This window comes from Pristiophorus japonicus, chromosome 18 (assembly GCF_044704955.1).
Source record: "Pristiophorus japonicus isolate sPriJap1 chromosome 18, sPriJap1.hap1, whole genome shotgun sequence".
NCBI classification, from domain to species: domain Eukaryota; kingdom Metazoa; phylum Chordata; class Chondrichthyes; family Pristiophoridae; genus Pristiophorus; species Pristiophorus japonicus.
The window spans coordinates 115162165-115186268 of NC_091994.1; the positions used below are offsets into that span (position 1 = coordinate 115162165).

Below are 24104 nucleotides of genomic sequence, written 5' to 3' on the forward strand. Positions count from 1 at the left end.
TGTTCACACTTTCACTTTCACACACTTGCACTTTCACACACTCACGTTCACACTCTCACTTTCACATTCGCACTTTCACGCTCACACTCTCGCACTCATTCTCACTTTCACACTCTCTTTCATACTCTCTCTTTCACACTCACTTTCACACTCACACTTTCTCATGCACTCGCTCACTCCCACACTCACTTTCACACTCACACTTTCTCACACACTTGCTCACTCCCACCATTTTCTCACACTCTCACTTTCACGCTCTCACTTTCACGCTCTCACGTTCACTCTCACACGCTCACATTTTCACACGCTCACATTTTCACACACTTTAACACTCTCACAGTTTCACACACTCAATTTCGCTTTCACACACACACTTTCTTTCACTTTCACACTCTCTTTCACACTCACGGACTCTCACACTCAGATGTTCACACTTTCACTTCCACGCTTACTTCCACACACACTTTCACACTCACTTTCACACGCTCTCACTTTCATGCGCTCTCACTTTCACGCTCACACTTTCACACTCACGCTTTCATGCTCACACTTTCACTCACTCTCACACTTTCACATGCTTACTTTCACACTCACTCTCACACTTTCACACACAGTCGTTCACACACAGTCGCTCACGCTTTCACACTCACTTTCGCACATTCACTTTCGCTTTCACACTCACGCTTTCACACTCACACTTTCACACTCATTTTCACACTCACATTTTCACTTGCACACTTTCACATGTTCACTTTCACACACGCACTCTCACTCTCACTTTCACACGCTCACTTTCACGCTCTTTCACTCACTTTCACACGCTCACTTTCACTCTCACACAGTCATTCACACTCACACTTTCTCTCTCACACTTTTTCACACTCACACTTTCTCACACTCAGTTTCACACTCTCACTTTCACGCCTTCGCTTTCACACTCACACTTTCGCTTTCACATGCTCACTTTCACACATTCGCACTCGCACTCTCACTCACTTTCACACTCTCACTTTCACACTCACTCTCTCACTTTCACACTCACTCTCTCATATTCTCTCTTTCACACTCGTGCATTCACACACTCTCACTTTCACTTTTAACCTGAGGTCACTCGAGCTGATTTTCTCCCCTGCGCTTATGCAGTTCCAATTGTAATGTAGCTCCTTCAGAGAGCTAACATGGGTGTGATGGGCTGAATGGCTTCCTCTGTGCTGTAAATTCTAATGTTCTATTCTGTGTTCTTAGCGTCCATTTGTCAGCTGCAACATGGGAAACTGCAGGTGCAAAATGGCATGCGGTCCCTCTGTGGAGCGTCTCAGAGTGGTCCCTGACTGAGCTAGACACTGCCATTGTAGTGCTTGATAAAAAGTTAGTGGAAACACTGCATGGAGATTTACTTTTACTGTAAGTTTACTGTTGAAGGTTCAGATTCTCATTCCTTTGATATCCACAGAGAGAGCATGTCGAGTACCCAGAAGACCCCAGACAGCGGTCATGTGTCACAGGAACCAAAGTCTGAAAACTCATCCAATCAGAGTTCTCCAGAGATGCCCACAACAAAGAACAGGTGTGTTCAATATAGGAGCAGGAGTAGACCCTATGGCCCCTCGAGCCTGCTCTGCCATTCAATAAGATCATGGCTGATCATTATCAATTCGGTAAGCAGTTAAAGACCACGTGCTCTTTTGATGAAATCCCGTAGAAGGAGACAATTGAAATAAGAATTGTGCTGAAAGCAAAGGTCTATTTTATGTGTAATGTCTCAGCAGGCTTATCCTAGACATGCGGATAAAAGGAGTGCAGAAAGCTGCATTGTGTTATAAAAACAAGTTTATTTGTAAAATTGCAGCTCTATATTTTGAAGAAGGGAGCAGTTTTAATATCTCGGTGTATTCCAGCAGTGTGAGCGGTGATCTGGGAGCTCGAGCCATACCAAAGGGTGGCACCGTTGGCTGTTCCGGTGGCATTGGTGGTGCCGCCATATTCTCTGGCTGGGCGCTTTGTCCACTCCCGGTTTTCCCATCGGCAGCCCGTACAAGTTTTGCCCCGCAGGCAGGAGTACAAGTTGCGAGTTGGATTTTTGTTACACATACTCGAATGTAACTGTGGCAAAGCAAAAAAGCCATCAGCCGTCCCTTGTGCCTGCAGCTCGATGCCTGGCTCGTATCCTGTGAAATACACTGGGCCAGAATTTACCGTCAAAATAGCGATGGGACTAATGGCGCTCACCATTATTTATGCACCAATCGCATGGCAACTTCAGGCAAGGGCAGATGCGTGGTTTGACGAGAAAATCTGGAAGTTGCTGTCCGAGATGCTTCCTGAAAATGGCATCTTGCCATCTGACTTACTCTCAATGTATCGAACGGCATGAAGTTTCTGTCCTTGCACTGTAGATACGAACTAAACTTGCCATAGACAGTCAGGGCTTGTCCACTTCAGTCTAAGTATCCTTTTTAACGGCGTGATAATTACTGCCAAACAACCTCTCTGGCCCTGAAAATTAACAACCTCTCTGGCCCTGAAAATTAACAAGTGTGGAGTGTCATTCCTTCAACTTTTTACATTACTTTTTTTTACATTATCTTTGTCTTTTTTTTCCTCTTTCTTTTAGTGCAATCTTTTTTTCCCTCTCTTTATTTTGCTTTCAGTACATAATTTGACATTGAATTCACTATTCTAACTTGCATGGTAAATTCTGGCTGAATTAACGTTCTGTACCCACAAGCTGAACCATTACTGAGGCTGTTCAGTTGTGACCATGTCACATCGGGTTTAATGGACATAGCATGTCTCAAAATCACAAATACTTGTAGCAGAATTCAGCTTAGTTTACAGGAGTGTGGAAGAGTGAAATGGAAAATCTAGACTTTGACCTTATCAAAAGCAGAGTGTGTAGAAAAATGGTTTTGGTCATTAAATACAAACTGTGGAAAAATAACCTAGAAGGTAGAGTCACCTTTGATAAACGTACATTTTTCTCTACTTACAGAGCAATAATAAATCCGAAGGCTTTGAACGAAGGTGGGCAGGATCTCTCTCGCTCATCTTCAAATGCCAGCAGCTTTGCCAGTGTCGTGGAGGAAAATGAAGCTCTTGAAGACTATGACACTGGAATGGTAACTGAAAACATATTAACTTAGAATGAGCTTTTTATTAACCCAATCACTGGCCGCGTCTCCAGTTAAGCTGGAACCACTGCCCTCAGTACTGTTTACCAACTTTCCTTCTCTCCCGATAGTCTCCCCCATTCCTTCTCCCTCGCCGAAGCTTTATGCTGTGACTTCCCCAGTGTCCACAGCCCTCCGCTATCTTCCCCAGAAGACCATTCTTCACGAGCTAGCATAGACAGTGAATGTTGGCAGGGTTTTCAGCTGCAAGGGGACATCATATTCGAGCTCAATACTGTCCACCTGACAGCCAGAAATAGTGTTTCCAGCAGTAATCATTGATAGTGATCAGGACCAGGGACTCGGGCTGATTTATTTTCCTCTCCATACTGATGGGTCGATACCATCCTTGCTGCCACCTACACAGAGGCCAGCTGTCTCGGTACAGGCACCTGTTCACTGCGTAAGCCCTGCCGAGACTTTCTAAAGAATTCCACCATTTCAAAACATCTTTGCATTGTTGTCTGGAAATGATTAATTTTTTGTCTCAGATTTTTTCCCCAAGCATTTTGTTCTTCATAGGTTCCAATTACCCAACTACAGATCAATCTCCAATCTTTGTTTGTGTAAACTCGACTGCCCATGTCCTAACTCGCTCCAAGTCCCGCTCACTCATCACCCCCTGTGCTCGCTGACCTACATTGGCTCCCGGTTAAGCAACGCTTCATTTTCAAAATTCTCATCCTTGTTTTCAAATCCCTCCATGGCCCTCGCCCCTCCCTATCTCTGTAATCTTCTCCTGCCCCATGACCCCCCGAGATGTCTGCGCTCCTCTAATTCTGCCCTCCTGAGCATCCCTGATGATAATCGCTCCACCATCGGTGACCGTGCCTTCTGTTACCTAGGCCCCAAACTCTGGAACTCCCTCCCTAAGCCTCTCTGCCTCTCTACCTCTCTACCTCTCTCTCTCGTCTCCTTTAAGACACTCCTTAAAACCTACCTCTTTGACCAAGCTTTTGGTCATCCGCCCTAATTTCTCCTTCTGTGGCTCGGTGTCAAATTTTGTTTGATAATCGCTCCCTGTGAAGCGCCTTGGGAAGTTTTACTGTGTTAAAGGTGTTATATAAATGCAGGTTGTTATCATGGTGGTAGAAAAACACGAACAATGTATATGAAGCCATCAAAGATGGGCTCTGATTAAGTTAGAATGCATGAGATCTACATGCATTAGAATTGTTTTGTCTTTGTAACACTCCTGTGAAGCACCTTGGGATGTTTTACTACATTAAAGGTGCTATATAAATACAAGTTGTTGTTGTTGTAACCAGGACAGCCTTTCCTCAGTGGGCACGCCGCACAAGCGGGATTCCTTCACCTACAGCACGTGGCTGGACGATAGCATGAGTACAACCAGCGCACTCAGTGGTGGAAGTGCGGCAGGTACGTGCGAACAGGTTAATACCCCGTCTACATTTATACCAATACATTATAGTGTCCGCTGGGGCTCACTGGCTCTAGAATAAATGTGGGCCTTGCCAGCGATGTCCACATCTTAGAACGAATTTTAAAAGAGGCACACTCGCTTCTGAATCAGGAGGTTGTGGGTTCAGGTCCCACTCCAAAGACTTGAGCACATAAATCCAGGCTGTCACTCCAGTGCAGTGCTGAGGGAGTGCCGCACTGTCGGAGCGGCAGTGCTGAGGGAGTGCTGCACTGTCGGAGGGGCAGTGCTGAGGGAGTGCCACACTGTCGGAGGGGCAGTGCTGAGGGAGTGCTGCACTGTCGGAGGGGCAGTGCTGAGGGAGTGCCACACTATCGGAGGGGCAGTGCTGAGGGAGCGCCGCACTGTTGGAGAGGCAGTACTGAGGGAGTGCCGCACTGTTGGAGGGGCAGTACTGAGGGAGTGCCGCTCTGTCGGAGGTGTCGTCTTTCAGATGAGATATTAAACTGAGGCCCCGTCTGCTCCCTCAGGTGGATGTAAAAGATCCCATGGTACTATTTTGAAGAAGAGCAGGGGAGTTATCCCCAGTGTCCTGGGGCTAATATTTATCCCTCGATCAACATCACTAAAATAGATTATCTGGTCATTATCACATTGCTGTTTGTGGGAGCTTGCTGTGCACGAATTAGCTGCCGCGTTTCCCACATTACAACAGTGACTACACTTCAAAAGTACTTCATTGGCTGTAAAACGCTTTGAGACGTCCGGTGGTCATGAAAGGCGCTATAGAAATGCAAGTCTTTCTTTTATAAACCACCACACAGGCAGCCTCTGAGGTAAAGATCTGGTAAATGCTTGGCCCAATTTTCTGAGAAATTTTGGCTGCGATATTTGCAACAAGGCAGGGAGCAGGACATGCGGGGTCCTGGGACACCGATTCCTGTCGAAATTAACCGCAGGAACTCATTATCGTTTTTACAGATTCTGCTTTCTGCCCAGCGGTTGGCAGATTGGCGGGAAAGTTCGAAGGTCGCGGTCCCTGGAAATCGGGAAAGGTCGGGGGGCAGAGGGAGTGGGGTGCACCGGGAGGCAGGGGGCGTGGGTCAGCAGATGACGGGGCAGAAGGGGGGATCGGACAGGGAATTGGGCAGAGGGGGTCGTGGGTTTGGAGGGGGGCTGATCGGCCGATCGTGGCAGGAGCTTTGTTTGAGGGGCCAGGGGTGGCACTATAGATGCAGCTCCTTCCAACAATATTCCTCGGCCCCACGTTGAGCATGCGTGAATCTTTCTGTTTCCCACACCAGCCCTGTGTAATGGCTCTCTGAGTATTAGAGCGGGATTTGTGAGGGGGATTTGTGAGGGGGATTGACGGGTCGATGCTGAGAGGATGTTTCCCCCGGGCTGGGGAGTCTAGAACCAGGGGTCACAATCTCAGGGTAAGGGGTCGGCCATTTAGGACTGAGATGAGGAAGAAGTTCTTCACTCGAACAGTTGTGAATCTTTGGAATTCTCTGCCCCACAGGGCTGTGGAGGCTCAGTTGTTGAGTATCAATAGATTTTTGGACTCTCGGGGAATCAAGGGACGTGGAGATCGGGCGGGAAAGTGTTGAGGTAGAAGATCAGCGAATCTCATTGGCAGAGCTGGCTCGAGGGGCCGAATGGCCAACTCCTGCTCCTATTTCCTTCTGTTCTTGTTTTGACTGACCATGCCCATCAGGACCATCTTGAGTCGGAGCCCTGCAGCCGACAGACTTTCATCCTCGTCTATTTTAAGACCTGCATTTCCATGGCTGTTGTCATCATTGTAACCTCTGGCGAACAGCTGCTAGATGATCAGGATAATTACAAATGTTCACATCTAATTAGCTTTAAAAAAAAAAAAGCCCAAAAGAAAATTTACAACAAACTCATTCTCAGCCGTCATTCGCTGGTCAGATTGCCACTCCAGCGCAGGATGTCCCAGCCTCAATCACCTAGCGCAGGATGTCCCAGCCTCAATCACCTAGCGCAGGATGTCCCAGCCTCAATCACCTAGCGCAGGATGTCCCAGCCTCAATCAACTAGCGCAGGATGTCCCAGCCTCAATCACCTAGTGCAGGATGTCCCAGCCTCAATCACCTCGTGCAGCGTGTCCCAGCCTCAAACACCAAGCGCAGGATGTCCCAGCCTCAATCACTAGCGCAGGATGTCCCAGCCTCAATCACCTAGTGCAGCGTGTCCCAGCCTCAAACACCAAGCGCAGGATGTCCCAGCCTCAATCACCTAGCGCAGGATGTCCCAGCCTCAATCACCTCATGCAGCGTGTCCCAGCCTCAAACACCAAGCGCAGGATGTCCCAGCCTCAATCACTAGCGCAGGATGTCCCAGCCTCAAACACCAACCAGTTGATGTGGTATATTTGGACTTTCAGAAGGCTTTCGACAAGGTCCCACACAAGAGATTAATGTGCAAAGTTAAAGCACATGGGATTGGGGGTAGTGTGCTGACATGGATTGAGAACTGGTTGTCAGACAGGAAGCAAAGAGTAGGAGTAAACGGGTACTTTTCAGAATGGCAGGCAGTGACTAGTGGGGTGCCGCAAGGCTCTGTGCTGGGGCCCCAGCTGTTTAGACTGTACATTAATGATTTAGACGAGGGGATTAAATGCAGTATCTCCAAATTTGCGGATGACACTAAGTTGGGTGGCAGTGTGAGCTGCGAGGAGGATGCTATTAGGCTGCAGAGTGACTTGGATAGGTTAGGTGAGTGGGCAAATGCATGGCAGATGAAGTATAATGTGGATAAATGTGAGGTTATCCACTTTGGTGGTAAAAACAGAGAGACAGACTATTATCTGACAGATTAGGAAAAGGGAAGGTGCAACGAGACCTGGGTGTCATGGTACATCAGTCATTGAAGGTTAGCATGCAGGTACAGCAGGCGGTTAAGAAAGCAAATGGCATGTTGGCCTTCATAGCGAGGGGATTTGAATACAGGGGCAGGGAGGTGTTGCTACAGTTGTACAGGGCCTTGGTGAGGCCACACCGGGAGTATTGTGTACAGTTTTGGTCTCCTAACTTGAGGAAGGACATTCTTGCTATTGAGGGAGTGCAGCGAAGGTACACCAGACTGATTCCCGGGATGGCGGGACTGACCTATCAAGAAAGACTGGATCAACTGGGCTTGTATTCACTGGAGTTCAGAAGAATGAGAGGGGACCTCATAGAAACGTTTAAAATTCTGACGGGTTTAGACAGGTTAGATGCAGGAAGAATGTTCCCAATGTTGGGGAAGTCCAGAACCAGGGGTCACAGTCTGAGGATAAGGGGTAAGCCATTTAGGACCGAGAGGAGGAGAAACTTCTTCACCCAGAGAGTGGTGAACCTGTGGAATTCTCTACCACAGAAAGTAGTTGAGGCCAATTCACTAAATATATTCAAAAGGGAGTTAGATGAAGTCCTTACTACTCGGGGGATCAAGGGGTATGACGAGAAAGCAGGAAGGGGGTACTGAAGTTTCATGTACAGCCATGAACTCATTGAATGGCGGTGCAGGCTAGAAGGGCTGAATGGCCTGCTCCTGCACCTATTTTCTATGTTTCTATGTTTGCGTCGGGTGTCTAAGCCCCATAAAGAACTTTATGTTGAGGCCTAATTGTTCTTTTGCCTGGCGGCCTCTTGTCTCTCTCTCTTGTGTTCTGCCGATTGTTCGATGTGTAGGTGGCCCACGACCCCTGTTCGATGCTAACCGAGCCGGAGACCTGCCCAGGCCCGAGATCAAAATTAAACTGGAGAAGCCCGAGCCACAGAGACTCAGTCAGGTGAGGAGGAGCCGCGTGAATTTGCATTTCTGCTGCGTTTCTCATTTAATTCTCAACTGTTTACATTGTACGCACAACATGTCAGTTCGCAGTTTGTGCTGCTTGGTGTGTTCAACATCGATGTTCCGTAAAGGCTTCACTTTTATTTTGGTAATTCTATAACTTGCAATGGTCTCCTCAGGTGCTGACCACTTTGGTTAAATAGTTACTGCCCCGACACCCCGCGCCGTACCCCATCGACCCCAGCTTATTTTGCCCGTCTGGCCGGCTGATGGGCGGGAAATGGAATAAAAAATGAGAACGGTCCTGCCGTTAAATTTGGCAAAACCTCCACCTCACCGAGATTTCCAGATTTCCCCCCAACCCTCCTCCCGAAATAGCAGGGCCAAAATTTCCCCCAAAATTGCCAAACCTTTAACACACACACACTCTCACACTTCACACACTCACTTCACACTCGCACACTTTACGCACACTTTACACACTCCCAATTCTCTCTGATTTCACACCAGTAAACATAGGCAGAAGGGATAATAAAGATAATTTCAGGTATTGGGATGCAACGACCAAGTTACATTGTAAATTGTAAAGAAACGTTTGCAGGGCTCTGGGAAAGAGCAGGGAGTGAGATTAATTGGATCGGGTTTTCAAAGAGCCGGCACAGGCAGGAGGGCCTCGGGTCGGGCAGCATCAGTGGAGAGAAACCGAGTAAACGTCACAGGTCGTTGATCATTCGTCAGAACTGGAAAAAGTTAAAAATGTAAGTTGTTAGGGAATGTTGGATGATAAAACTGCTGAATAATTGCTGGTACTTACAGGTATGAATGGGGATCAGTTCTTGATTTATGTTTGCTAATATACATTATGTTTCATGCAAGCTATGCATTTTACCTGTAGTTTCATGTGCATGTATGAATTCAGCATCTCAATCATGTACTAATCTGTACTAAAGTGAAACATTAGGATTATGTTTGATTATAATCCACTACTCTGTCACTTATCGGTCCCAAGGACAGATCACATTTGTGAAGCGCTCATTGTATATTTTCACCAGGAATAACTGCAGTTGTTGTTTAGTTTCACAGTTGTTAGCCTGATGAAGTTATCTGGCACTCGGGCAAACGAGTCCATGCAAGCTTAAGAATGTTTGTACTGAACCCGGAGTAAGATGTAGAGGGGCTGCTATTCTTGTGCTTGTTACACAGTCTGGTGTCATTAACAAATAATTTTAATTGTAATGTGTTGACTGGTTCATTCTGACCATTCCCGATCGATATTAGGAACATTTTGGGCGAGAAATTGCGGTCAGAGGCGAACCTCCGGAGTGCGAACCTGCGTCCAGGCTGCGAAGAGGGTTAGGGTTAGGGATCCGGGGGCGTAGGTGGTTCAAAAGCACCCTGGGATCACGTGGGCCAGGTCCTCCAATCACAAAGGAGGATTCCATTGCAATCATTTACGAAGCGAATTCCCCAATGACATGCAATGGAATCCCCAAATAATTATATAACATACAGAATTCTAATAATATTAAATGTACTGAATTGCAAATTTTATTCATAAGTCCCTTGATTGCACCAACCTCAATAAAAATTTTATTTTTTGATAAATAATTTTAAACATCTTAATCTGGGGCCAATATTTGCATAAACTCATGTAAATGCAAGTGCATTATTTTTGATTTTTAGGTGTTTAATTAAAGGCTCCTGTTTACCCTTACACTGATGCGAGCAGGCCCTATGCCTGCTTTTACCCGCTGTAAGAGTTTTGTGGCCAATTGCTGAGCTGTTGTTGGACAGAAAGCCTCACTCTGCCCCAACGATACTGAATTTCTGTGTGGGTCGGATGATCTGTCAACAACAACAAAGGCTTGTATTTATATAGCGCCTTCAACGCAGTAAAATGACCCAAGAGTGTTGTAAAACTCCGAGCCACATAAGGAGAAATTAGGGCAGGTGACCAAAAGCTGAGTCAAAGAGGTAAGTTTTAAGGAGTGTCTTAAAGGAGGAAAGAGAGGTGGAGAGGTTTCGGGATGGAGTTCCAGAACTTGGGGCCCAGACAACAGAAGGCATGGCCACTGATGGTTGGGCAATTATAATCAGGGATGCTCGGGAGGGCAGAATTAGAGGAGCGCAGACATCTTGGGGGGGGGGGGCGGAGATTACAGAGATAGTGGGGGGTGAGTCTATGAAGGGATTTGTAAACAAGCATGAGAATTTTGAAATCGAGGTGCTGCTTAACCAGATAGAATGCAAGAGGCAAGCCAGGAATGTATTGGAGTAGTCCAGTCTAGAGGTAACAAAGGGTTTCAGCAGCGGATGAGCTGAGGCAGGGGTGGAGGTGGAAATAGGCGGTTTTAGTTATGCCACGGATATGTGGTCAGAAGCTCATTTCAGGGTCAAATATGACATCAAGGCGAACAGTCTGGTTCAGCCTCAGACAGATGCTAGGGAGACGAATGGAGTCGGTGGCTGGGGAACGGAGTTTATGACGGAGACCAAAGACAATGGCTTCGAACTTCCCAATATTCAATTGGAGAAACTTTCTGCTCAACCAGAACTGAATAAGCAGTCTGACAATTTAAATACTGTGGAGGGATCGAGAGGAGTGATGGTGAGGTAGAGCTGGGTGTCGTCAGCGTACAAGTAGAATCTGATGCTGTGTTTTCGGGTAACGATGCGGGTGTGGGAAGAGAAGCGTTGCAGGTGATTCTCTGGCTATGATTAGATAGATAAGAATGGAACCAGGCGAGTGCAGTCCCACCTAGCTGGACGATGGTGGAGAGGCGTTGGAGGAGGATAGAGTGGTCAACCAGCAAAGGCTGCAGACAGGTGGAGATGGACAAGGAGGGATAGTTTGCCTTGACAGATCGCAAGTTTCGGATTTCGCGAGAACCTCCGGGGCCTTTCAGGTGGATTGCAGCAGCGCGCTCTGAGAGTTTGAGTGTCTCTGTCTGCTCGGAGATGTTGGCATATTTGGTCCGATCTGTCCCGACATGTCTGTTGCAAAAAGTTGAAATATTCAAATTCTGCTCATTAGCTGGAGTCCCACCTGCGTGCATCAGCAAGCTGTGTGCAATTTGTGAGTGTGGAATGATGTTTAACATCCATTAACATCCATTCTAAAGCACTCAAAGACTGTAGCACAAGTGCATATGTGCCAGAGGTTTATGGTGCAAGGGCCCAGGCTAGAAACTGGCCAACATTGATCCGGTGACTCTGTGAACAGTCATGTTTTTAGAATGATTACTGGCAGTAAAGTTTCTCAGCCTGCAGGAACGGAGGAAGAAGGTGGAAGCAAATGCTACACAATATAATTCAAAGATGCCAAGAAAATGTGGCAACTTCCCAAAGCCAGGCCCCACTTCGATGCTGGCACCGTAAGGTCACCGTCTTCATAGAATCACAGATCAGTTACACCACAGGAGGCCATTCAGCCCATCGAGCCCGTACCGGCTCTCTGCAAAAGCACCTCAGCCAGTCCCACTCCCCCGCCCTTTCCCCGTAGCCCTGCTAATTGTTTACCTTCAGGTACTTATCCAACTCCCTTTTGAAAGCCACAATTGAGTCTGCCTTCACCACCCTCTCAGGCAGAGCTGTCCAGATCCTAATAACTCGCTGCGTAAAATATATATCTTTTAATGTCGCCTTTGATTCTTCTGCCAATCACCTTAAATCTGTGGTCTCTGGTTCCCGACCCTTCCACCAATGGGAACAGTTTCTCTCTCTCTACTCTGTCCAGACCCGTCATGATTTTGAACACCTCGATCAAATCTCCTCTCAACCTTCTCTGCTCCAAGGGGAACAACCCCAGCTTCTCCAGTCTATCCCCGTCACTGAAGTCCCTCATCCCTGGAATCATTCTCAGAAATCTTTTCTGCACCCTCTCTAAAGCCTTCACATCCTTCCTACAGTGCGGTGCCCAGAATTGGACACAATCTTCCAGTTGAGGTCAAACCAGTGTTTTATACAGTGCTTTATAACATAAGAACATAAGAATTAGGAACAGGAGTAGGCCATCTAGCCCCTCGAGCCTGCTCCGCCATTCAACAAGATCATGGCTGATCTGGCCATGGACTCAGCTCCACTTACCCGCCCGCTCCCCGTAACCCTTAATTCCCATATTGGTTAAAAATCTATCTATCTATGACTTGAATACATTCAATGAGCTAGCCTCAACTGCTTCCTTGGGCTGAGAATTCCACAGATTCACAACCTTCTGGGAGAAGAAATTCCTTCTCAACTTGGTTTTAAATTGGCTCCCCCGTATTTTGAGGCTGTGCCCCCGAGTTCTAGTCTCCCCGACCAGTGGAAACAACCTCTCTGCCTCTATCTTGTCTATCCCTTTCATTATTTTAAATGTTACTATAAGATCACCCCTCATCCTTCTGAACTCCAACGAGTAAAGACTCACTCTACTCAATCTATCATCATAAGGTAACCCGCTCATCTCCGGAATCAGCCTCGTGAATCGTCTCTGTACCCCGTCCAAAGCTAGTATATCCTTCCTTAAGTAAGGTGACCAAAACTGCACGCATTACCCCAGGTGCAGCCTCACTAATACCCTCTACAGTTGCTTTTGTATCCATCCCTCTCGCAATGAAGGCCAACATTCCATTCGCTTCCTGATTACCTGCTGCACCTGAAAACTAACTTTTTGGGATTCATGCACAAGAACCCCCAGGTCCCTTTGCACCGCAGCATGTTGTAATTTCTCCCCATTCAAATAATATTCCCTTTTACTGTTTGTTTTTCCAAGGTGGATGACCTCACATTTTCCGACATTGTATTCCATCTGCCAAACTTTAGCCCATTCGCTTAACCTATCTAACTCTCTTTGCAGCCTCTCTGTGTCCTCCACACAGCCCGCTTTCCCACTAATCTTTGTGTCATCTGCAAATTTTGTTACACTACACTCTGTCCCCTCTTCCAGGTCATCTATGTATATTGTAAACAGTTGTGGTCCCAGCACCGATCCCTGTGGCACACCACTAACCACCGATTTCCAACCCGAAAAGGACCCATTTATCCTGACTCTCTGCTTTCTGTTAGCCAGCCAATTCTCTATCCATGCTAATACATTTTCTCTGACTCCGCATACCTTTATCTTCTGCAGTAACCTTTTGTGTGGCACCTTATCGAATGCCTTTTGGAAATCTAAATACACCACATCCATCGGTACACCTCAATCCACCATGCTCGTGATATCCTCAAAGAATTCCAGTAAATTAGTTAAACATGATTTCCCCTTCATGAATCCATGTTGCGTCTGCTTGATTGCACTATTCCTATCCAGATGTCCCGCTATTTCTTCCTTAATGATAGCTTCAAGCATTTTCCCCACTACAGATGTTAAACTAACCGGCCTATGGTTACCTGCCTTTTGTCTGCCCCCTTTTTTAAACAGAGGCGTTACATTAGCTGCTTTCCAATCCGCTGGTACCTCCCCAGAGTCCAGAGAATTTTGGTAGATTATAACGAATGCATCTGCTATAACTTCCGCCATCTCTTTTAATACCCTGGGATGCATTTCATCTGGACCAGGGGACTTGTCTACCTTGAGTCCCATTAGCCTGTCCAGCACTACCCCCCTAGTGATAGTGATTATCTCAAGGTCCTCCCTTCCCACATTCCCGTGGCCAGCAATTTATACACCAATGTAACCTGTTGCCTCCAAAGAATCTGAGTCTCACTTAAAGAAGTAGTTTCTGCAACAACACAGAGAACAACTACATTCATATAGCCCCTTATCACTTCTTTCAGGATGTCCAAAAGGCAGTGGTGAGCCCGTGCTGTGGATCGATGGATTGCGGCAATGTGATGATGTTCTGTCGTGAGCGATGCTGTTCACCATGGTGTTGCCGACTGCCCATCCGGCAAAGGCTCAAACCTGCAGTATTCTCACAACCAACTGATGAGCACCATCCTGGGAGGGAAAGGGGAGGGAATCAGGGTGTCTGCAGTCGAGATTGCCCCAAGGGGACACACTTGGCAGTGGAACTTTGGAACCAAGTCAGCTGTGTGTGGCAGACTCTACCCTGGTATAGAACATAAGAAATAGGAGCAGGAGTCAGCCATATGGTCCCTCGAGCCTGCTCCACTATTCTACAAGATCATGGCTGATCAGATCTTGACCTCAACTCCACTTCCCTGCCCGGTCCCCATAACCCTTGACTCCCTTATCATTCAAAAATCTGTCTTATCTCCACCTTAAATACATTCAATGATCCACTCCACAGCTCTCTGGGGCAGAGAAATCCAAAGATTCACGACCCTCTGAGAGAAGAAATTCCTCCTCATTTTCATTTTAAATGGGCGACCCCTTATTCTGAAACTATGCCCCCAGTTCTAGATTCCCCCACGAGGGGAAACATCCTCTCTGTAGCTAACCTGTCAAGCCCCCTCAGAATCTTAAACGTTTCAATAAGATCAGCTCTCATTCATAAACTCCAATGCATATAGGTCCAACCTACTCGACTTTTCTTCATAAGACAACCCCTTCATCCCAGGAATCAACCTGGTGAACCTTCTCTGAACTGCCTCCAATGCAAGTATATCCTTGGATCTGAGCTTGGCAGCTCCAGGACACCATCGATGACTGTGGATGATGGACCAGCCAGCCTGGGTCCCCATGTTACCCTGCAAGCCAATGGGTCACAGGTTGAGTGGGTCTGGCTGGATCCAGCTCCACTGGTACCTTTACACACAGTTGAGAGCCTGACACCCTGGCTTTGGTTATAGAGACATAGAAACATAGAAAGTTACAGCGCAGAAGGAGGCCATTTCGGCCCATCGTGTCCGCGCCGGCCGACAAAGAGCCACACGGCCCTCGGTCAGCAGCCCTGAGGTTACATATAAACCTACAAACAATGACGGAAAGGCAAAGAGCACCCAGCCCAACCAGTCCGCCTCACACAACTGCAACAGCCCTTATACTGAAACATTTTACATTCCACCCCAACCGGAGCCATGTGATCTCCTGGGAGAGGCAAAAAACCAGATTAAAAATCCAGGCCAATTTAGGGAGAAAAAATCTGGGGAAATTCCTCTCCGACCCATCCAGGCGATCAAAACTAGTCCAGGAGATCACCCTGGCCATATTCTATTCCCTACAGTACTTACAATTATATCTGCTCCGTCCAACAAAAGGTCATCCAGTCTAATCCCAATTACCAGCTCTAGGTTCGTAACCCTGCAGGTTACTGCACTTTAAATGCCCATCCAACCATCTCTTAAAAGTGGTGAGGGTTTCTGCATCCACCACTCTTCCAGGCAACGAGTTCCAGATCCCCACAACCCTCTGCGTAAAGAAACCCCCATCAAATCCCCTCTAAACCTTCCACCAACCACCTTAAAACTATGCCCCCTCCACCAATGGAAATAGACCCTTACTATCCACTATGTCCAGGACCCTCAATATTTTGTACACCTCAATGAGGTCTCCTCTCAACCTCCTCAGTTCCAATGAAAACAAACCCAGCCTATCCAATCTGTCCTCATAACTAAGATTCTCCATTCCAGGTAGCATCCTAGTAAATCTCCTCTGCACCCCCTCTAGTGCAATCACATCTTTCCTATAATATGGTGACCAAAACTGCATGCAATACTCCAGCTGTGGCCTAACCAAAGTATTATACAATTTAAGCATAACCTCCCTGCCCAATAAAGGCAAGCATTCCGTATGCCTTCTTAACCATCTTAACCACCTGGTCTACTTTTAGGGATCTGTGGACAAGCACTCCAAGGTTCCTTTGTTCATCTACACTATTAAGTGGCCTACCACCTAATGTGTATACCCTTATTAGCCCTCCCAAAGTGCATCACCTCACACTTCTCTGAATTAACTTCAATTTGCCACTGCCCTGCCCACCTGATCAGTAGATTGATATCCTGCTGCAGCCCATGACTTTCCTCTTCATTTTCAACCACACAGTCAATTTTAGTGTCGTCTGCAAACTTCTTAATCATACTCCCTATATTCAAATCTAAATTGTTGATATCTACCACAAAAAGCAATGGACCCAGAACTGAGCCCTGTGGATCCTCACTGGAAACATACTTCCAGTCACAAAAACGTCCATCAATCATTACCCTTTGCTTCCTACCTTCAAACCAATTTTGGATCCAACTTGCCACTTTGCCCTGGATCCCATGTGCCTTAACCTTCATGGCCAGTCTACCATGTGGGACCTTATCAAAAGCCTTACTAAAGTCCATATATACCACATCGTATGCACTACCCTCATCGACCCTCCTGGTTACATCCTCAAAAAATTCAATCAGTTTAGTCAAACATGATCTTCCCTTAACAAATCCATTCTGACTGTCCCTAATGAATCCTTGCCTTTCTAAATGCAGATTTATCCTGTCTTTCAGGATTTTTTCCAATAATTTTTCAACTACTGAGGTTAGGCTGACAGGCCTGTAATTACTCGGCCTATCCCTTTCTCCCTCTTACTACATTAGCGGTCCTCCAGTCCTCCGGCACCATGCCCAGATCCAAAGGGGACTGGAAAATGATGGTCAAGGCCTCTGCTATTTCTTCTTTTACTTCGCTCAACAGCCTGGGATGCATTTCATCTGGGCCTGGGGACTTATCTACTTTCAAAGCTGCTAAACCCCTTAATAATTCCTCTCTCACTATATTTATTTCATCCAGAATATCACACTCCTCCTTGATAGCAGTATCTGCATTGTCCCTTTCCTTTATGAAAACAGATGCAAAGTATTCATTAAGAACCCTACCAACATCTTCCGCCTCCACACAAAGATTACCCTAATGGTCTCTAATAGGCCCTACCCTTTCTTTTGTTACATTCTTACTCTTAATATATTTATAGAACATCTTTGGGTTTTCCTTAAATTTTGCTAGCCAAGAATCTTTCATGCTCTCTCTTAGCATTCCTAATATCCTTTGTAATTTTGCCTCTTAACTTTCTATATTCCTCTAAAGATTCTATAGTATTTAGCTGTTGGTATATGATATAGTACGTCCCTTTTTTTCTTAATCCTCCCCTGTAAGTCCCTAGACATCCAGGGGGCTCTAGAATTATTTTTCCCAGCCTTTTTCTTTAAGGGCACATCTTTGGCCTGAGCCCTCCGGATCTCCTCCTTGAATGCCTCCCACTGTTCCAACACTGATTTACCCACAAGTAGCTGTTTCCAGTCCACTGTGGCCAAATCACTCCTTAACTTAGCAAAATTAGTTTTTCCCCAATTCAGAACTTTTATTCCAGGCCTATTCTTGTCATTATCCATAATCAACTTGAATCTGACTGAATTATGGTCACTGGCACCCAAGTGCTCTCCCACTAATACCCCTTCCACCTGCCCAGCTTCATTCCCCAAAACTAAATCCAAAACCGCCCCCTCCTGTGTTGGGCTTGCTACATACTGATTAAATGAGCTCTCTGATTGGGGAAGTGGGATGTAGCCTGACAGGAAGATAGTGTGACTGCCGGATCAGCAAATGGAATCTGCCATTGGCTTAGTTTAGGGTAAACATGATGCGACTCAATGGGAGGAATTTTAGCCCCCAAAAACAGGTGGGTTTGGAGTGTGTGGAGGGGGGTGTTTAAATTGTTGTTAGTCGGATTCCCGACCTGATCCCGCCCCCTCCCAGTTTTAATGGAGGCGAGATGGGACGAGACGAGCAGCCAATCTGGTGCCAGGAGGGGGGGAGTGATCTATTTAAATATTATAATCAGACTGGAAGCCTCTGTAACCTACATTTTGTGTTTAACTGCTTGTGGACAGGTTTCACACAGTTCGTAAAACCCAGCCGGTACAGCAAGGTGGGAACTGCTGTGTACATGTCCGTACCCCCTGGATACATGGCCCGCCCCGGCGAACATAGACCCCCCCCCCCACAAGGCCTCCGGTCACTTCCTGGAACCCTCCCCCCACCGATGGACCTGTTGCTTTTTCTTCCATCAGTAGCCTATATATAACTTGGTGTAACCCTGAATTCCCACAGCCTTCAGATTTTGTGGCAGCCTCTTGTGATGAGTTTTATTGAAAACTTTTTGGAAATCTGGGAACACCAGAATGTATGGTTTTCCAAATTGTACCTGGATTGTCATTTTGGCAAAACTAACATCAAGGAGATTGCCAGAAAGATTTCACGCCTTTACCAGAATTTGAGCAGGTGCAGCACATTCTGAAAAGGGAGGGTGAAGAGCCAGTTGTCGTGGTGCACATTAGTACCAACGATCTAGGTAAAAAAAGGGATGAGGCCTTACGAGACGAATTTAAGGAGCTAGGAGCTAAATTAAAACGTAGGACCTCAAAAGTAGTAATCTCAGGATTGCTACCAGTGCCACGTGCTAGTCAGAGTAGGAATCGCAGGATAGCTCAGATGAATACGTGGCTTGAGCAGTGGTGCAGCAGGGAGGGATTCAAATTCCTGGGGCATTGGATCGGTTCTGGGGGAGGTGGGACCAGTACAAACCGGACGGTCTGCACCTGGGCAGGACCGGAACCAATGTCCTAGGGCGAGTGTTTGCTAGTGCTGTTCGGGAGGAGTTAAACTAATATGGCAGGGGGATGGGAACCAATGCAGGGAGGCAGAGGGAAACAAAATGGAGACAAAAGCAAAAGACAGAAAGGAGTTAAGTAAAAGTGGAGCGCAGAGAAACCCAAGGCAAAAAAACAAAAAGGGCCACTGTACAGCAAAATTCTAAAGGGTCAAAGTGTAATAAAATGTCAAGCATGACAGCTCGGTGCCTCAATGGAAGGAGTATTCGGAACCCAGGAGAGGGTTCTGAGCTAGTTAGAGTGGGTGAGAGCTCAGATGAACAGGACCCCAAGAAAGAATGCAAAAGGCAGGAGGCAACAGAGCAGAGTAGCAATGGGGTAAGTGTAAACCACAAGGTGATAGGAAGGGACAATATGTATGAATATAAAGGGGCTGCAGGAGGGGTCAAAACTAAAAATCATGGTTTAAAAACTAGTATTAAAACACTACCTAAATGTACGCAGCATTCGAAATAAAGTAAATGAGTTGACGGCACAAATCATTACAAATGGGTATGATTTTGTGGCCATTACAGAAACGTGGTTGCAGGGGGGCCAAGACTGGGAATTAAACACACAGGGGTATCTGACAATTCGGAAAGATAGACAATAAGGGAAAGGAGGTGGGGTAGCTCTGTTAATAAAGGATGATATCAGGGCAGTTGTGAGAGACGATATTGGCTCTAATGAACAAAATGTTGAATCATTGTGGGTGGAGATTAGAGATAGTAAGGGGAAAAAGTCACTGGTAGGCATAGTCTATAGGCCCCCAAATAATAACTTCATGGTGGGGCGGGCAATAATCAAGGGAATAATGGAGGCATGTGAAAAAGGAACGGCAGTAATCATGGGAGATTTTAACCTACATATCGATTGGTCAAATCAAATTGCACGGGATAGCCTTGAGGAGGAATTCATAGAATGCATACGGGATTGTATGTTACAGAACCTACATGGGAGAAAGCTATCTTAGATCTGGTCCTGTGTAATGAGACAGGAATAATAAACGATCTCCTCGTAAAAGATCCTCTCGGAATGAGTGATCACAGTATGGTTGAATTTGTAATACAGATTGAGGGTGATGAAGTAGTGTCTCAAACGAGCATACTATGCTTAAACAAAGGGGACTACAGTGAGATGAGGGCAGAGTTGGCTAAAGTAGACTGGAAACACAGACTAAACGGTGGCACAATTGAGGAACAGTGGAGAACTTTTAAGGAGCTCTTTCATAGTGCTCAACAAAAATATATTCCAGTGAAAAAGAAGAGCGGTAAGAGAAGGGATAACCAGCCGTGGATACCCAAAGAAATAAAGGAGAGTATCAAATTAAAAACCAATGCCTATAAGGTGGCCAAGGTTAATGGGAAACTAGAAGATTGGGAAAATTTTAAACAACAGCAAAGAATGACTAAGAAAGCAATAAAGAAAGGAAAGATAGATTACGAAAGTAAACTTGCGCAAAACATAAAAGCAGATAGTAAAAGCTTTTACCGATATATAAAACGGAAAAGAGTGACTAAAGTAAATGTTGGTCCCTTAGAAGATGAGAAGGGGGATTTAATAATGGGAAATGTGGAAATGGCTGAAACCTTAAACAATTATTTTGCTTCGGTCTTCATAGTGGAAGACACAAAAACCATGCCAAAAATTGCTGGTCACGGGAATGTGGGAAGGGAGGACCTTGAGATAATCACAATCACTATCACTAGGGGGGTAGTGCTGGACAGGCTAATGAGACTCAAGGTAGACAAGTACCCTGGTCCTGATGAAATGCATCCCAGGGTATTAAAAGAGATGGCAGAAGTTATAGCAGATGCATTCGTTATATTCTACCAAAATTCTCTGGACTCTGGGGAGGTACCAGCGGATTGGAAAACAGCTAATGTAGCGCCTCTGTTTAAAAAAGGGGGCAGACAAAAGGCAGGTAACTATAGGTTGGTTAGTTTAACATCTGTAGTGGGGAGAATGCTTGAAGCTATCATTGAGGAAGAAATAGCGGGACATCTAGATAGGAATAGTGCAATCAAGCAGACGCAACATGGATTCATGAAGGGGAAATAATGTTTAACTAATTTACTGGAATTCTTTGAGGATATAATGAGCATGGTGGATAGATGTGTACCAATGGATGTAGTGTATTTAGATTTTCAAAAGGCATTCGATAAGGTGCCACACAAAAGGTTACTGCAGAAGATAAAGGTAGTCAGAGGAACTGTATTAGCATGGATCGAGAATCGGCTGGCTAACAGAAAGCAGAGAGTCGGGATAAATGGGTCCTTTTCGGGTTGAAAATTGGTGGTTAGTGGTGTGCCACAGGGATTGGTGCTGGGACCACAACTGTTCACAATATACACACATGACCTGGAAGAGGGGACAGAGTGTAGTGTCACAAAATTTGCAGATGACATTAAGATTAGTGGGAAAGCGGGTTGTGTAGAGGACACAGAGAGGCTGCAAAGAGATTTAGATAGGTTAAGCGAATGGGCTAAGGTTTGGCAGATGGAATACAATGTCGGAAAATGTGAGGTCGTCCACCTTGGGGGGGGAAAAAAAACAGTAAAAGGGAATATTATTTGAATGGGGAGAAATTACAACATGCTGCGGTGCAGAGGGACCTGGGGGTCCTTGTGCATGAATCCCAAAAAGTTAGTTTTCAGGTGCAGCAGTTAATCAGGAAGGTGAATGGAATGTTGGCCTTCATTGCGAGAGGGATGGAGTACAAAAGCAGGGAGGTCCTGCTGCAACTGTATAGGGTATTAGTGAGACCTCACCTGGAGTACTGCGTGCAGTTTTGGTCACCTTACTTAAGGAAGGATATACTAGCTTTGGAGGGGGTAGATTCACTAGGCTGATTCCGGAGATGAGAGGGTTACCCTATGATGATAGATTGAGCAGACTGGGTCTTTACTCATTGGAGTTCAGAAGGATGAGGGGTGATCTTATAGAAATATTTAAAATAATGAAAGGGATAGACAAGATCGAGGCAGAGAGGTTGTTTCCACTGGTCGGGGAGACTAGAACTAGGGGGCACAGCCTCAAAATACGGGTGAGCCAATTTAAAACCGAGTTGAGAAGGAATTTCTTCTCCCAGAGGGTTGTGAATCTGTGGAATTCTCTGCCCAAGGAAGCAGTTGAGGCTAGCTCATTGAATGTATTCAAATCACGGATAGATAGATTTTTAACCAATAAAGGAATTAAGGGTTACGGGGAGCGGGCGGGTAAGTGGAGCTGAGTCCACGGCCAGATCAGCCATGATCTTGTTGAATGGTGGAGCAGGCTCGAGGGGCTAGATGGCCTGCTCCTGTTCCTAATTCTTATGTTCCTTATGTTCTTATGATTGGAGCAGCAGTACCAATAATGAGGCCGTGACAGTGACCTTCCCAATCCTGAGACTGTCAGATATGGAGCTGTGCCTCCTTGTGGCATTCACTCAGCCCCCTCCCCCCAGACAAGCCAATCGAGCTTCACTTCTGCCCTTCCCATCAACTGCAGTGCATCACTTGGTGACAAGTCAGCACAGCATGGAAGCTGCACATGGTGTCCAGTGAGGAGCAACTTAGAGAAGCAATATCCTATTGTTGTATAGTGGATGATTGAACAGTGAGTGAGGCTGTCGGCCAAGTTAAATAACAAGGGCAAATTGGTTTGACCCAATGTGGTGGGGAAGCTAGCTGTAATGGGCAAAGTGGTAGAACTCAACATGATTGGACGGGAAATGAGGCAAGCCAAAGGATTAGAAAATTGTCTCAAAAAATGCCTAAGAATGGAGCAGGAATTGTAGTCGCGACTTACAGAACGACAGGGTGGCCGGGACCGGTTAAGGTGAATGAATAGGACAATTCAAATACATTTCTAACAAACAAGTGTGACCAGCTGACCGGAGCTGGTAAACACGGGGTTACTGGGATGGAAGACTTGGGACACTATATGTAGTAGCGTTCTGTCCGTCAATGGGCGAGGCATCAAACGCCACACACGGGCACGCCGAACATTCACCCTCGTTGGTAAAAAGGGAAGATGCAATTAAAGAGGGCAGGATACCAGCGTGGATAATGAGTGTTAAACTGTGTTTAACGAGTTATTTTGTTTTGTGCTTTTAATCATATTGCACCGGGCAGAAAGCAGAATCAAAAAATATTCAGATAAATTCCAGCAAAATAATGTCCTATGAGAGGGGTTGCAAACACAAGACATCGCTAAACACATTCTACATAAAGCACCAACTGTGCTTCAACAACTATCCAAATCATTTAAATATAAAGGATAATACTTTGCAGTTGCATCTATTGAAGTCATTGGCTGGGAGACGGAACGCTGCTGTTTGCAATCTATTTTACTTTTCCAACCTGGTGTGGACAATAACATTTTCTGATGTGTATCAATCTTAAAATTTATCGGCATGACGTATAACCCTTTGCCGCACATATTTAGCACTTGTGCACCTGCAGCATGCGAATGTTTGATCAATTTTAATAGCCTTTCATTCCAATTCCTAAGATTATTTGTTCAGACTAAAATTAGGTGTATTTTAATGTAACTTTTTTTTCAGCAAGATCTGGAGAAATAAATGTTGAAGCAGTTTAACAAGAAGGTAAGTTTGGAACTGGAATAAATTTAGTTTTTTTAATTCTGCAGCTCTATAAACTAACATCTGATGAAGGTGATATTTTTGTTTTGCTTGCTTGTGTCTGTCTAAGTGCTTTGTGCTGTCTGATTCAACAATTTGCTTTTCAGTCACACAGCAGATCCTGGCAACTGTGCTCGCTGCATGAGGGCAAATTGTAAAGACACGGTCACCGAGCCACCGAGATTAATAACATAGGTTCTTTAAAACAGTGCAGCGGGTTTTTTTTAATTCCAGGTCTCTCCTGAGCGTGCTGGAGCATGAGTTGGCGAATCAGGTTTCCATGTGTTTATACCCTCATCACAGACCTGGGGAGAGTCCCTGTGTGTGTGTGCTTTCCTTGCTGGGTGTGTGCTATCACAATCGCCCCTGTAGTTCACTGGTGCTGCCCCCCGGGCAAAGATCACAGACATTTCCGTAACACATTCGGAGAAGTAATTGAATCCGATGTTAAAGTCCAAGGGACGCATGGTGGCACGGTCCCCAAAGGGTTAATTCGAAGTTCACACAGAAAAGTAACCACCTTTTGTGGATCATTGTCAGACAATAATTACAATACAGCAGGCGTTGTGTTGTGTCATTTATATTTCCCCAAAAGCACTGAATAATGAAAGGGGAC

At 45.9% G+C, this 24104-nt stretch overlaps 1 protein-coding gene across 7 annotated transcripts in view; it reads left to right on the forward strand.

The window, feature by feature from the left end:
• The window catches only part of rap1gapa (RAP1 GTPase activating protein a), a 662183-nt gene that overhangs the window by 630986 nt on the left and 7093 nt on the right, over positions 1–24104 (forward strand). For all 7 annotated transcript variants that reach the window (XM_070860652.1, XM_070860653.1, XM_070860655.1 and 4 more), the window contains 4 exons: positions 1454–1567; positions 2993–3119; positions 4439–4550; positions 8250–8350. In XM_070860652.1, coding sequence (XP_070716753.1) covers positions 1454–1567; positions 2993–3119; positions 4439–4550; positions 8250–8350 — 454 coding nt within the window. The remainder of the gene's footprint in view (positions 1–1453; positions 1568–2992; positions 3120–4438; positions 4551–8249; positions 8351–24104) is intronic.